This window comes from Dermacentor andersoni, chromosome 1 (assembly GCF_023375885.2).
Source record: "Dermacentor andersoni chromosome 1, qqDerAnde1_hic_scaffold, whole genome shotgun sequence".
Taxonomy (NCBI): domain Eukaryota; kingdom Metazoa; phylum Arthropoda; class Arachnida; order Ixodida; family Ixodidae; genus Dermacentor; species Dermacentor andersoni.
This window is the reverse complement of record NC_092814.1, coordinates 305,998,190-306,014,579: the sequence shown is the minus strand read 5'-3', so window position 1 is coordinate 306,014,579 and position 16,390 is coordinate 305,998,190. Positions and strand designations below refer to the sequence as shown.

The 16,390-nt window shown below is 45.8% G+C and overlaps 1 protein-coding gene across 1 annotated transcript in view; it reads left to right on the top strand.

Annotated features, from left to right (window-relative positions):
* Positions 1–16,390, top strand: part of LOC126547714 (uncharacterized) — a 132,404-nt gene that overhangs the window by 32,814 nt on the left and 83,200 nt on the right. Inside the window, exons 2-3 of the mRNA XM_055063357.2 lie at positions 7,878–8,044; positions 9,783–9,966. Of these exons, the coding sequence (XP_054919332.2) occupies positions 7,878–8,044; positions 9,783–9,966 (351 nt within the window). The remainder of the gene's footprint in view (positions 1–7,877; positions 8,045–9,782; positions 9,967–16,390) is intronic.

Sequence of the window (16,390 nt, the reverse complement as noted above, 5' to 3'; positions counted from 1 at the left end):
ATTGAGAACGACGCAACGAGCTATGGAAAGAAGAATGATGGGTGTAACGTTAAGGGATAAGAAAAGAGCAGATTGGGTGAGGCAACAAACGCGGGTAAACGACATCTTAGTTGAAATCAAGAAAAAGAAATGGGCATGGGCCGGACATGTAATGAGGAGGGAAGATAACCGATGGTCACTAAGAGCTACGGACTGGATTCCAAGAGAAGGGAAGCGTAGCAGGGGGCGGCAGAGAGTTAGGTGGGCAGATGACATTAAGACGTTTGCAGGGACAACATGGCCACAATTAGTACATGACCGGGGTAGTTGGAGAAGTATGGGAGAGGCCTTTGCCCTGCAGTGGGCGTAACTAGGCTGATGATGATGATGAAAGCCAAAACAAAATACACTGTACTGATGGGCGACTTCAATGCCAAGGTAGGCAAGAAGCAGGGTGGAGACAAGGCAGTGGGGGAATGTGGCATAGGCACTAGGAATAGCAGGGGAGAGTTATTAGTAGAGTATGCGGAACAGAATAATATGCGGATAATGAATACCTTCTTCCGCAAGCGGGATAGCCGAAAGTGGACGTGGAGGAGCCCGAATGACGAGACTAGAAATGAAATAAACTTTATACTTTGTGCTAACCCTGGCTTCACACAATATGTGGACGTGCTCGGCAAGGTGTGCTGCAGTGACCATAGGATGGTAAGAATTCGAATTAGCCTAGACTTGAGGAGCGAACGGAAGAAACTGGTACCTAAGAAGCCGATCAATGAGTTAGCGGTAAGAGGGAAAATAGAGGAACTCCGGATCAAGCTACAGAACAGGTATTCGGCTTTAACACAGGAAGAGGACGTTAGTGTTTAAGCAGTGAACGACAATCTTATGGGCATCATTAAGGAGTCCGCAGTAGAAGTCGGTGACAACTCCGTTAGACAGAACACCATTAATATATCGCAGGAGAGGAAAGATCTGATCAAGAAACGCCAATGTATGAAAGTCTCTAACCCTACAGCTAGAATAGAACTGGCAGAACATTCCAAGCTAATCAACAAGTGTAAGACAGCTGACATAAGGAAGTATAATATCGATAGAATTGAACATGCTCTCAGGAACGGAGGAAGTTAAAAGCAGTGAAGAAGAAACTAGGAATAGGCAAAACTCAGATGTATGCGTTAAGAGACAAAGCCGGCAATATGATTACTAATATGGATGAAATCGTTCAAGTGGCTGAGGTGTTCTATAGAGATTTATACACTACCAGTGGCCACCATGACGATAATGGAAGATAGAATAGTCTAGAGGAATTTGAAATCCCAGAAATAACGCCGGAAGAAGTAAAGAAATCCTTGGGAGCTATGCATAGGGTGAAGGCAGCTGGGGAGGATCAGGTAACAGCAGATTCCTTGAAGGATGGTGGGCAGATTATTCTAGAAAATCTGGCCACCCTGTATACGCAATTCCTCATGACTTCGAGCATACCCGAATCTTGGAAAAACACTAACTTAATTCTAATCCATAAGATCCCAAAGACTTGAAAAGTTATAGACCGATCAGCTTACTGTCCGTTGCCTACAAAGTATTTACTGTGGTAATTGCAAATAGAATTAGGAAAACCTTAGACTTCCCTCAACCAAAGGACCAGGCAGGATTCCATAAAGGCTACTCAACAATTGACCATATTCACACTATCAATCAGGTGATAGAGAAATGTGCGGAATATAACCAACCCTTATATATAGCTTTCATTGATTACGAGAAAACGTTTGATTAAGCCGAAACCTCAGCAGTCATGGAAGCATTGCGGAATCAGGGTGTAGACGAGCCGTATGTAAAAATACTGAAACATATCTGTAGCGGGTCCACAGCCACCGTAGTCCTCCATAATGAAAGCAACAAAATCCCAATAAGGAAAGGCGTCAGGCAAAGCGATACTATCTCTCCAATGCTATTCACAGCGCGTATACAGGAGGTATTCAGAGACCTGGATTGGGAAGAATTCGGGATAAGAGTTCATTTAGAATACCTTAGTAACTTGCGATTCGCTGATGATATTGCCTTGCTTAGTAACTCAGGGACCAACTGCAATGCATGCTCACTGATCTGGAGAGGCAAAGTAATGTTTAACATTCTCGGAAGAGAACAGTTTGCGATAGGTAGCGAGGCACTGGAAATAGTAAGAGAATACGTCTACTTAAGGCAGGTAGTGACTGCGGATCCGGATCATGAGACTGAAATAATCAGAAGAATAAGAATGGGCTGGTGTGCGTTTGGCAGGTATTCTCAGATCATGAACAGCAGGCTCCCATTATTCCTCAAGAGAAATGTATGTAACAGCTGTGTCTTACCAGTACTCACGTACGAGGCAGAAACCTGGAGGCTTGCGAAAAGGGTTCTACTTAAATTGAGGACGACGCAACGAGCTATGGAAAGAAGAATGATAGGTGTAACGTTAAGGGATAAGAAAAGAGCAGATTAGGTGAGGGAACAAACGCGAGGTAATGATATCTTAGTTGAAATCAAGAAAAAGAAATGGGCATGGGCAGGACATGTAATGAGGAGGGAAGATAACCGATGGTCATTAAGGGTTACGGATTGGATTACACGGGAAGGGAAGCGTAGCAGGAGACGGCAGAAAGTTAGCTGGGCGGATGAGATTAAGAAGTTTGCCTGGACAACATGACCACAATTAGTACATGACCGGGGCAGTTGGAGAAGTATGGGAGAGGCCTTTGCCCTGCAGTGGGCGTAACCAGGCTGATGATGATGATGATGACCCTCCCCACAATTGTTTCTTAGCACCTACCCAGGTTTGAGTACCCGGAAATCTTTCCCTGCTTCCCTTTGTCTTTATCCACGTGATTTGGACTCGACAAGGGCAGCTTGTGGCGCGTGGCGGCCTCAAGGTAGGTGCCGCGGTTTTCAGTTAACCCTTTATGCGTTTCACACATTCCACGCACTTTGCTTGCACTCCCTCCTCTGTCCCATCGGGGGACGGCGTTTCATTGTCACGCTCATTCTCCTTCACAATGGCGGCCTTGTTCAGCTTTTCTTTGGTGGCTTCAAGTATTTTTTCAACTACCTTCCGTGCGTCAGGCTCCCTCTTTAGCTCATTTTTGAGCTCTTTCACCTGCCTTACAAGCTCTTCCTGGAAAGCTTCCATTTTCCGCAGCCTATTATTGACATCGCAGTGTGTGCCGGTTTACTCGATTCCCTCTGCATTGTCACCCGTCTCCTCATTTGCCTTGAGAGACCCCCCGCGCACTGCCTGCTTTCCCTGCTTTCTTGCCATGTATTGCACGGCTTTTTCCGATGCAAAAACTATAATACTATAATACTGCACAGCACGTGCATTTTAGCAAATAAATATACGCACAGGACCCAAATCCTCAAAATCTCGCAAAGCAACTTTCACCACTGTTTCAATAGCAATCAATGCCGCAGAGACCGAAGGTATGACACGCTCTTGCACGCGCTCAACCACGCAGCCAGTCTTTCAATTTTCTACCAAGACATGCGCAGTAAAACCACTAGTAGATATTAATTTTTCCACCTTCAAGCTACCATTTAATGACTACAAACACTCAATGTCCCACCCGGTTGCACGTCTTGAAGCACGTGACACGAAAGTGCGGTCTGACCATCCTGCAAAACCAAATGTACACTAAACACACCCGCGCAGACGAAATACGAGACAAAAAAAAGAAGAAAACCACCCAATTACTATCTAACGGCAAAAAAATTTGCAAATCAAAAACAGAAGCAAGCTCAAAGCATGCACAAGAACTTATGATTTCGTCGCCAACGCGGAGCCCCGAAAAGCACGTCCATTCGCCACAATATCCCAATTAACAGGCCCATGGATGGATGGATGGATGTTATGAGCGTCCCCTTTGGAACGGGGTGGAGGGTTGCGCCACCAAGCTCTTGCTATTATACTTTCTAATGTCCTACCTATCTTAAACAATAAAAAAAACACTATGAACTACGACGCCCAAATTTTCTGGTCTCGTATTGCGAACTGTGTTTTTGTACGTCTCCTTTTTTGTCGTTTCCCTACTTTTCTTCCACCAATCCTCCAATCGCCTCTTACTAATGCATATTGCGGACGTGTTAGCTTTACCACTGCTCCCGCTGAACCCAAGGGCTTCAAGGAGGCCAGTGGTGCCTAAATCGACCGCTGGGTAGACGTCTTCACTTTCTTATAAAACATGCTCCACCGTTTCCCTAGCTTTACCGCAGCAAGCATATGCTTCTTGTTCCTTCTTCTTTCACGCTTTATAGGTACATGTTCTAAGGCATCCCGATCTCGCTTCGAAAAGTAATGAGCTTCCTTTCAGGTTATCATAAATGGTTTCTTTCCTGATTTCGTTTTTTTCCTCTTAAGTAGTTACTCATGGCAGGTTTCTTTTCCATTGGCGCCACCCATGAGATTATTTCAGTCTCTCTGACTTTCCGCTTGACCTTCTTTGTTGCTGTGTTGCCCACCCTACAGGCCGCATACTTGCTGGTAAGCTTCCTAGTTGTTTTCCTCCACTGTGAATCAATGTTTTTCCTGTACAGACACCTGAACACTCTGCCAGCCCATTCACTTTCTTCCATATTCCTCAGCCGTTCCTCATACTCAATTTTACTGCGAGCTTCCCTCACTTCAAAACTAGTCCAGCCCATATCACCCTGCACTGCTTCATTTGTAGTCTTCCCGTGAGCCCCCATTGCGAGGGGACCCACTGACCTTTGGTTTCCGTCGAGTCCTGATTGTACCCCTCATTTAAAGCAAACAACCGCGTTTCCAAAAGTAAGTCCTGGAACAATTGCACATTTCCACATACCTCGGAGGGCCTCGTACCTATTGTATCCCCATAGCGCTCTGTGCTTCATTATAGCTGCATTTCTCTTCGCCTTTACTGTTATGGTTGTTTCCTGTGTTTCCATATATCTAGTGCCTTCGTTTATCTATATACCAAGGTATTTATATTCTGTTACGCGAGGTATTTCTTGGCCCAGGCGGCGAGATAGGTCGCCGCCTGGCGGGCACTGGGTGAACCACGGATAATGTGGATATCGCCGCCCGTGGTCTCCAATAGCCCTTCGTGCTCACATGTGCGTGTACGGCGTGAATATGTTTGAAGGCCGCTTCTTCCCCGGCTGTAGTACAGTCATATAAATGCTGGTCAGCTATATTGGGCAGTGTACAAAAGCATTTAACCTTGCGCCGTCGTCTTTGCCTTGCAGTAAGATCAGTGACGGACCGTGTAGAGCGAGCAGTGCGTGAATGTCGCACCTTCCGTTCGGTAAAACTACATAAAGTTTATTATCGCTTCTTGTTTAGAGATCATCACAAAAGCATTTACCTTGTTCATAATAAATGAAGCGAAAGCAGCGAGACATGAATGTTGTGTTCTACATGTAACGATGTGTTGAGAAATCAACACAATGAGGTTGAATGACCTATGTGATGCCACGAAACTTGAATGAGGTGGCGTGAATATCACTCAGCAGGAGAGAAAAGAGTCGTAAGGGTGTACTCATATCATATCGCGTCGTAGACTTTATATTACGCTAACTCGTTATGATAAATGCGATAACTGCATGACGCTCGCTTAGTGTTTACGAGACCAGAGATGTTCAGTGAATTATTTTTTCTTCACAATTTAATCGTGCGCATTTGTACTCTGACTCGCTGCCGCAAAAGGGAAGATGAAATTGGCTATTTATACGAAGGCCATGTGTCACACAGCAGTCTCTAGACGAAGGATGTCATAACACTGATTTGAAAGGCGACTATTATAATTTCCTTCCCTTTTCATTGTACTCTTGTTAGCTTGATATATGGCAGTGGCCACTATTAGCTTAAATAAAACTGCCTTATGATTGTAGCTCCTCAAATAATTATAACTTAGTCACATCGCGGTCGGGCGCGTAACCAGGCAAGGTCGATAAAAATGATCTTGCCTCAAGCAACCTGATGATCCTACCAACATACCGTCAGTCACAATCTCCTAGCTGGCCTAATTGAACTCATTAACTGATTGCCGATCCCCGTGAAAAAAAAAAAGCAAAAATAAAACGAGTTGTAGTGTGTGCATCAATTGGCGATGCAAAGTGCGCGTTAACTTGCTACTTTAACTTCGTAGTACAGGAATGCAGACTTTTTGAAAGCCAGTGCAAGATTCGCACAGAATGGGGTAATAATAACTGGCGTACCAATCTTAACAGAGTAAGTGCAACGCAAGCAGAACATACACAACAAAACCCGGGAAGGTACTGAAGTAGAGACTGTGTGGCTGAGTGCCAGTCCCCCCTTGAATCACAGGTTGTGATTCTTTGAAGTAAATAGAAACACTGTACGTTGTCCGGGCAAAAATGTGGCATTTAGAGGACAAGATCAGATCACTGCAGTTAGCGCGTTTCATTGCCAGAAAATCGGGGAATATCGGTCACAGAGGAACGCCGCCGCGTACGTTTCAATGCGCGTCGTCGACCGTCTATCCACAATAACACGGCGACAGTGGTGCCACCTTTAGTTCGATGCCGCGGTGAATAGTGTAGCGTTGACGTCAGTAATATTAAATAAACTGTTTTTGTGTCGTTGGTGTTCGCATACGAAGCGGTGAGCCCTGATGCAGTGCGATCTAAGGATACGTATGTGTCGCAGAGTTGTTAATTAGGCGAGTTCGTATGGTAACATATTGTTTGCAGCGCGAGAAAAACGCAGACGAAGACGACAAACAGATGTATTCGTCTGCGACTTCTCGCGCTGTAGCCAATATATCACCATACGTATATACGCTGTCGCCGAAGGCTACCGCCCGCAGTCACCGACACTTCTCTGATTGACATATTTGATTTAACAGATGTGTTAATCGGTACGCGTTCTTAAACTAAGACGCTGTTGCATTTCCCTGGCGCGTAGAACGCGGAACGGCTATCAAAATCGGCAGTAACAACCCGTACAGTGTCCCGGGTCTGCGGTCGATTTGGCTTTGTGTTACAATTGGCGACAGTTTCTGTCAAAACTTCATTGAAGGTCATAGGTTATTTCGTGCCCTGGTCGACGAGCCGTCGTTTATGTTCACGTGCCGAAAATATTGATTACTCTTTTATAGACTGTATGGCTGTAGTGTACTTGTGGGACTTTCTCCCGAGAACATTAATAAAATATTTACATGTCACAATCCGCTCCCTACCGCCGAAAAACTCCTGTGACCTGCCATATGACATGTTCATAATACTTGGCCTGCATAGCCTTTAGTGCAGTGTAATGCCCGACAGGCATGCTGAATCACCGCGGAGCAATCGGTCGTTCTTTCGAGACGCTGCTGCTCACTTTCGAAGTATGTATGCCTCTCAAGAATCATCGACGGGCTGGTTGGCTTTGTTGAACGCTTGTACTTGCTTGTCTGTTTTTTATTGTGTTCATGGAGGTACCCGAAATTTCGGTAGTGCTTTGCTTTTAATAGAATATTTTACTTGCATTTAAAACAAGAAAAAATATTCTGGCGTCGCGTAGTGGTAGGGTACCAGGCTTGTGATGCATAAAGGGGAGGTGAGACTACTGGTGAAGCCGTCTTTCTTTATAATGGGTCTGCTTATTTTTACTGCAATGAACTGCTCTCTCTCTCTCTCTCTTTCTCTCTCTCTTTCTCATTTTCCTTTATTTAGAAATGTATGTATGGTCGGCAGGCAGCGCATATTTTTCGCTCTAGAGCTGCTTAGCGCGACAGTACCCAGCGCTACCCAGTATGTCCCACAAGTACAGCGCTTCAGCATTCAGCGCGACACTAGGCCAATTAATAATACGACGTGGCACTGGGTTTTGCAGTAGGGTACGTTATCAGCTATGGCGTCACTTCACTCACTGAAACGCATGCGTCTATGTGTACTCTCCGCAGAAGCGTGCGGCGGCAGGATCGAGGCATTGAGTGGGACCATCACGAGTCCATCGTTTCCGGACCCGTACCGGCACTACATGAACTGCGTCTGGGAGATCACTACCGGCTACCCGACTACGCTGAGCTTCACTCACTTTCACCTTCGAGAAGGGTACGGTGACTATGAGGTACAGGACCTATTTCTGCGGGCGGGCGGGCGCGAGCACACACACACACACACAAACACACACACACACACACACACTTGATCCTCCGTTTCGAAGTTAATTTATACGCAAAAAAATAAGTTCTGGCCAGTGGCTCCGAGTAGCAAGCGCCAGAGCAATCAGAGGAAAGCCATCTTCTATTCCTTTAGCAGCAAGAGTGCCTCCGGCTATTGAATACATATATATATATGGGACATAATACATGTCACTTGACGGAGTGGATTTTCGCGGTTTTGTGAGGTCGCGTAGAAGGCTGCGGCAGTGGGCACTGGCCAGTTGGGAAGAAATTGCGAACGATAGCGGAGGACTAATGCCGAGAAAGACACAGAATCGGAAGTAACTCTCCCTATTTTTTTTTTTTGTTGATATCGTTCAGCCTAGGCATCCATAATCAGTGTGTACATCTCATTGTGAGATGGAGCGTTTTCGTTGTTTTGATGACGTCGACTGCGAGACAGGCCAAGTTCGCGCCCCAAAAAAGTTTGACCATTCGCGGAGGGCTAATGGCCGAAATGGAAAAGAAAAAAAATTACGTTGTAGTTCCCCCTACGTTGTTCCTATACCGAAAAAAAAGCAAATGAAGGAAGTAAAGAATTAGGAAATTAAAGGAGGGAATCTAACCGTCACAAGCGAGCCAGCGAGCCTTTAATTGTATAATGGCTGTTATGTTTTCCTCGGTGCCTTGATATTAAGTTCAGGAAATTAATGTCTTGAATTGTGGCGATGTTATTCCGTAAAGCGCCTGTGATTTCCTGAGGTAATGTGACGCTATTGTTAGTGAACGAAAGGGGGAAATTTTATACGCAACCAATCGGAAAGCGTGAGAGCAAGATGTATCCTTGCGCAAAGCAAAACTTGCGGAAAACCGGGAAGGTTGCGCCGTCAAAAGTTGAGTCACAGAGTGCTATATGTAATATTCTCCGGGGAAAAAGTTAAATGCTTTGATTCTGAGAGCCGTTCGCCTGCGGTTACAGTGCGGTCTTACCATGTGTGCGCATACAACACGCAAACGTGCGCGCGCATGCTTGCGGATAGATGGTTCGCATTGACGTCATCGTGGCCGCCACCTTAGGCAACTAGCACTTCCAGAAGCTGCGTAAACAAGAAAAGTGACTATTGCACGAAAAGCGCGTCTTTCACTTAGCGACAAATCGGTAACAGGGATAATCGGATTAGCAAAACAATGTACGCGTGATGATAAGGTGTGCTTACGCCATCGTGGCCACCTTGTTTAGGTGCTAGCATGGCGAGAAGCTGAGTCCGTGACGTCCCATGAAAAATATCTAGGGAATATGCAACAAGCCTGTGCACGTCTAGGAGAAAAAAGAGTAGTGTTGCTTGCGGCAGGCTAGCCATACAAAAGCTGCCGGCAATCGCTTCGTTCGAGTGCCAGCGCAGCTTACGTAGAACAACGAGAAGCTCTTTTTCGGTCCACTTGATCCATTTCCACTTAGCTTATTATTTTTTCATTTTGTTTCAAGCAATGATCAATATCATCCTATACTTTCCTTGACTTCAGTATTTTTTGGCTTCATATGATTGTCACTCCTTTCTTCGTTGAGGGCAGCAAACTGTGAGGTACGTCTGGTTGACCTCCCGGACTGTTCTGCCAGTGGCACTCATAGTATTAACATTATACTGCATATTTTCTTTATACCTTATCACCGTGTAACTCGATTATATACTCCTTCGCCGGCAGCAAAACTGCGATTACGACCATGTGGAAATATTCAGCAAGAAGGGCGACGGCACAAGCCGGAAGCACGGGCCCTTCTGCGGCTCCTCTCTGCCACCCACTATCACCTCCGAGGGCGGTATGAGCATTCACTTCCAGTCGGGCCGCTCGAACCAGGACAGCGGCTTTGCGGCGACTTTTTTCGCAGGTGAGTTGGGCGGTGTTCAGTTCCTGTCTTTACGCTATTTTACTGTCCCGCTGGCGTTAAAGCTATACGAATACTGCCATGTCTCTTTCCCAGTACGCTTGTGACCATCTAAAGATACGGGGGTTCTCGTATCTAATGTGAATTCGAAATTTTAAACAATTTATTTATTTATTTATTTATTTATATATTTATTTATTTATTTGTTTATTTAGTGGTTTTGTAGCGATGAAGATAGGCGTGTGCTGCAGGCGAATCGTCAACGCCTCGCTCGAGAACAGGGGAGGAATTCTGTGAGAGTCCACCTAGTGGAGAGTCTACTAGGTGGATTGTTACAGAATACCACCCCAGAGCTAGTGCGCTCATTGCCCGACGCTTGATCAGCAGGCCTGCCCCTGTATTGTGCAACGTTCTGGCTGGTAAACCTCCTTACATATTTGGTGGTATGTTAAATGAGGCGTACAACTCCTGCGGTGGCGAAGAGGTAGAGTAGCCGCCTCGCGTGGAAGAAGACCGTGGTTTGAATCCCGGTAGCCCGCGATTTTCCACCGGAAAAAAATATCCGCGTGTTGAGAAAATTGCATAAACAGGCCTGGAGTGCGGCCTGATCCCGGTGACCAGAACCGGTAACGCACTCTCTCACCAGAGCAGGATTGGCCACCCTGGTGCAGTACTTGGCCACAACCTCCTATATGGATGCAACAATCGAACCCCGGTCCTTTGTCCCCAGCAGCCGCGAAGCAGCAGACCACGGCGGTGGTCAGATCTGTGACGCAGCAAAGGGTGCTAAGAATCCCTGGCTTCGGACAGGCCGCCATTGGAATCTGAACTTGGCAACGTTTAACGGTAGAACTTTCTCTAATGAGGCGAGTCTAGCAGTGTTATTGGAGGAATTAGAGGGTAGTAAATGGGATATAATAGGGCTCAGTGAGGTTAGGAGGACCAAAGAAGCATATACGGTGCTAAAAAGCGGGCACGTCCTGTGCTACCGTGGCTTAGCGGAGAGACGAGAATTAGGAGTGGGATTCCTGATTAATAAGGATATAGCTGGTAACATACAGGAATTCTATAGCATTAACGAGAGGGTGGCAGGTCTTGTTGTGAAACTTAAAAAGAGGTACAAATTGAAGGTCGTACAGATCTACGCCCCTACATCCAGTCATGATGACCAGGAAATCGAAAGCTTTTATGAAGACGTGGAATCGGCGGAAACAAAATGCACTATACTGACGGGCGACATCAATGCCAGGGTAGGCAAGAAGCAGGCTGGAGACAAGTGAGTGGGAGAATATGGCATAGGCTCTAGGAATAGCAGGGGAGAGTTATTAGTAGAGTTTGCAGAACAGAATAAGTAATATGCGGGTAATGAATACCTTCTTCCGCAAGCAAGTTAGCCGAAAGTGGACGTGGAGCAGCCAAAATGGCGAGACTAGAAATGATATAGACTTCATACTCTGCGCTAACACTGGCATCATACAAGATGTGGATGTGCTCGGCAAGGTGCCCTGCAGTGACCATAGGATGGTAAGAACTCGTATTAGCCTAGACTTGAGGAGGGAACGGAAGGAACTGGTAAATAAGAAGCCAATCAATGAGTTAGCGGTAAGAGGGAAACTAGAGGAAATCCGGATCAAGCTACAGAACAGGGATTCGGCTTTAACTCAGGAAGAGGACCTTAGTGTTGAAGCAATGAACGACAATCTTATGGGCACCATTAAGGAGTGTGCAATAGATGTCGGTGGTTGCTCCGTCCGACAGGATGCCAATAAGCTATCGCAGCCGACGAAAGATCTGACCAAGAAACGCCAATGTATGGAAGCCTCTAACCCTACAGCTAGATGATAACTGGCAGAACTTTCTAAGTTAATCAACACGCGTAAGACAGCTGACATAAGGAACTATAATATGGATAGAATTGAACATGCTCTCAGGAACGGAGCAAGCCTAAAAGCAGTGAAGAAGAAACTAGGAATAAGCAAGAACCAGATGTATGCGTTAAGAGACAAAAGTGGCAATATCATTACTAATATGGATGAGATAGTTCAAGTGGCTCAGGAGTTTTATAGAGACTTATACAGTACCAGTAGCACCCTCGACGATAACGTGAGAGAGAATTGTCTAGAGGAACTTGAAATCCCCCAAGTAATGCCGGAAGAAGTAAAGAACGCATCGGGAGCTATGCAAAGGGGGAAGGCTGCTGGGGAGGATAAGGTAACAGCAGATTTGTTGAAGGACGGTGTTAACATTGTACTAGAAAGACTGGCCACCCTATATACACGATGCCTCATGACCTCGAGCGTACCGGAATCTTGGAAGAACGCTAACATAATCCTGATCCATAAGAAAGGGGAGGCCAAAAACTTGAAAAATTATAGACCGATCAGGTTACTTTCGGTTGCCTACAAAGTATTTACTAATGTAATCGCAAATAGAATCAGGAACACCTTAGACTTCTGTCAACCAAAGGACCAGGCAGGATTCTGTAAAGGCTACTCAACAATAGACCATATTCACACTATCAATCAGGTGACGGAGAAAAGTGCGGAATATATGCAACCCATATATATAGCTTTCATTGATTACGAGAAAGGGTTTGATTCAGCCGAAACCTCAGCAGTCATGGAGGCATTGCGGAATCAGGGTGTAGAGACGAGCCGTATGTAAAAATACTCAAAGATATCTATAGCGGCTCCACAGCCACCGTAGGCCTCCATAAAGAAAGCAACAAAATCCTAATAAAGAAAGGCGTCAGGCAGGGAGATACGATCTCTCCAATGCTATTCACAGCGTGTTTACAGGAGGTATTTAGAGACCTGGATTGGGAAGTATTGGGGATAAGAGTTAATGGAGAATAGCTTAGTAACTTCCGATTCGCTGATGATATTGCCTTGCTTCGTAACTCAGGGGACCAACTGCAATTTATGCTCACTGACCTGGAGAGGCAAAGCCGAAGGGTGGGTCTAAAAATTAATCTGCAGAAAACTAAAGTAATGATTAACAGTCTTGGAAGAGAACATTACTTTGCGATAGGTAGCGAGGCGCTGGAAGTGGTAAGGGAAGGCATCTACTTAGGGTAGGTAGTCACCACGGATCCGCATCATGAGACTGAAATAATCAGAAGAATAAGAATGGGCTGGGGTGCGTTTGGCAGGCATTCTCAATTCATGAACAGCAGGTTGTCACTATCCCTCAAGAGAAAAGTGTGTAACAGCTGTGTCTTACCAATATTCACGTATGGGGCAGAAACCTGGAGGCTTACGAAAAGGGTTCTGCTTAAATTGAGGAAAACGCAACGAGCTATGCAAAGAAGAATGATGGATGTAACGTTAAGGAATAAGAAAAGAGTAGATTGGGTGAGGGAACAAGCGCGGGTTAAGGACATCTTAGTTGAAATCACGAAAAAGAAATGGGCATGGGCAGGACATGTAATGAGGAGGGGAGATAACCGATGGTCATTAAGGGTTACGCACTGGATTCCAAGGGAAGGGAAGCGTAGCAGGGGGCGGCACAAAGTTATGTGGGCGGATGACATTAAGAAGTTTGCAGGGGCAACATGGCCACAATTAGTACATGACGGGGTAGTCGGAGAAGTATGGGAGAGGCCTTTGCCCTACAGTGGGCGTAACCAGGCTGATGATGATGATGACATATTTGGTGGAGGTTGCTAGGTTTTTCAATATGTAAGGCGGTTTAATTAACAAGCCAGAATCTTGCACGTTACACAGGCAGGTCTGTTGATCAAGCGTCGGGCACTGAGCGCGCGAGCTCTGCTCTCGAGCGAGGCGTTGACGATGCACCTGAAGCACGCGTCTGTCTTTTGCGCTACAATTGATTTATTATGGGATCACTGTTCAGTTAATCTAGAAGGAGGTTTATGTACAAAGAATGTTTTCACACTGAAGAAGGCTAGGTGGCCGAAACGAGACATGCGCCACGCTCGAACGATCGTAATCTTCCAGTCATCTTCGATGTCAAAACACTCATTACTTAGCTATTTGTGTCCTTCCTGCCAAACTCTGTGGTTTTTCACTATAGACTTCATTTGTCTCGCCAGGAAGGCTGTGCATGGAGCCTTACGTTTCAGTGGTTTTAATGAATGCCAGACGGTTACGCTTTTAAGAATATTCTATGGAACTCGACTTTGGTGTAACGATGCTTCCTTCCTTCCTCTTTTCTTCTTTCTATTCAACCTTTCCCTCACCCCTAATGTAGGCTAGCAAAACGGACGCTCGTCTGGTTGACCTCCCTGCCTTTCCTCTCGTTGCTATCTCTCTCACTTCTGACGGCAAATATGCACCATCTTGACTTTAGAGTGATGTAAAGGGATGCTTGTACATAGCATATGCCGTTCTAGTGCGTGCAGGAATACAACAGTGACAGGGGGCACCCTATAATTTCACGTGTAATCGATTAAAGAAGTAGAGAAGAAAGCGACTGATGCTAAGCTGACCCACATGTAGGCACATGATATCATGAGCGCAATTCACATGCTTTAAATGCAATATCAAGCCTCATGCAAGGTTTCTTTTCGTGTAATCAATTATCGGAGCTCCTGTTGGCCAGGTTATATTACAAGACACACAGCGTTGCAATAAGATTTGTACAATAGTGAGCAATATGGAAAGGAATGAAATATTACTTGTGATGTATGGATTTGAATATTACATGTGAAAGCATACCCGATTTTCCACAATACATGCTTTATTAAGGACACATTTTACGTTTGGCAGAGAGGCTCAGCCACTGTGGCCTCTTGACAGCAAATTTCCGATCTCCCTTTCACAGTGCTCGTGGGGCTACTCTCATCTGTTTGGCTACTCGTGCAGTAACTAAATAACAATAGGACAGGCCAATTTTGCAGATTTCCACAGAACATATAGCGGATTATTTTCTAAGCTACACCAAGCCACTCTCTTGATTTCTTATGACAAGAAAGACTGGCAACAAAAGTTTCCCCCATCCTTGTGCTGCCCTGTGCATGTTGCTAATTTGTGAGCCTGCGCAACGTTTTGTGTTTATTAGGATTGCTGATAAAATAATAACTATAATTCAAACATTGTGCGCCTTTAGCAGAGACCAGTACAAGTTGTTGAGACCGTGAACATGCCCGCATGTACTGTGGAATTGAATTGGTGTGACAGCACTGAGGGCGTAGTTATCTGTCCTATATTGTGTCCTGCGCCATATGAGGCTGAGCTTTATTCCATTGTCAAACGCGCGTTAGAGCGGCCACTAATTAAGGAAGGTAAACGCGAAGCCGCTTGCATCGACCTTCTCATACAATTTATGGTCACTTTATATAGTCAATGAAACGCTTAATCACTCGATAACGTTGGAAATACAGGTATTGGCCACCTGTTAGTGCTATGCTAACAACTTTTTCTTTTAAAATAACTTCACCGACGATTACGATACTCCATAATGTGAAATATGAGAGCAGCTCTATACTGATTTCATTTCGCGTGTCAATATTTTGTAAAATATGATTATATAGGTACGCGATATATATTTGGACGAGAACGATGTGAGTAGTGCAGCTGGCTCAGACAATAACGCTCGGGCGGCCCATTGCAAACGGGGGCGAAGTGTGGCGCGACTCCCCCGCTAATTAGGAGATCAATATAGGCAGATTGTGGGTTACGCGTGGGCGCAATTCGCAACGGCCTCCATGCAGCTCAGGCGGTGCTTTGTTTCCATGCAAACGGCGCGCGTTACTCTAACGCCATATCGCAGCCGTCGTCGCCGCACAGCCCGTCTTGCACGGCACTACGCTTTTCTTCTCACACTTTGGTTCCACCAACGATGAGAGCGGCCCTTCGTCGTGGCAAAATCGTGCCACCAGTGTCAGCGGCGACAACACCGAAGGAAGCGTCACATAGAGCCTTACTTGTAGCCGCTCGTCATCACCTCTTGCAGGACCAGTGATTCCTGTCGCACACACTGGTACCGTGGGCTGATTTCAGCAGCTGACGCTGCGGACGAGCGTAACCCTCCCAACCTCACGCCACCTAGTATCCTCCCCCCCCCCACGCCTTGGAAGCGCAGATGAGATTACCCACGCGGCGGCAGATGCTGTGGTTGCAACTCAGTGCATGCGCAGGCCGTCTCCCCTCAGCTCTTTCTCCACTTTCCTCCTCCCGCGCTTTTTCATATAACGCTGCGCTCCGCGTTCGTTCGGTTAAGAGGTATAGCATGGTAAAACCAGGCCCCACGCACCCTCAAGTTCCAGAAATCTCCACAGATGGCGAAAAATCAACGGCGTTGCGTTCCAGCATGACGGGCACGATTGCTTTTCTACTGTAATTTGGTCGCATACTTTATTTTTTAGTTTTTCGGTTGGGGCTACTGAACGCGGCTAAATATGTGATATAAATATGTATATATTGTAACCGACAAACATAGTTATGTCATGTTTGATAAAATAAGC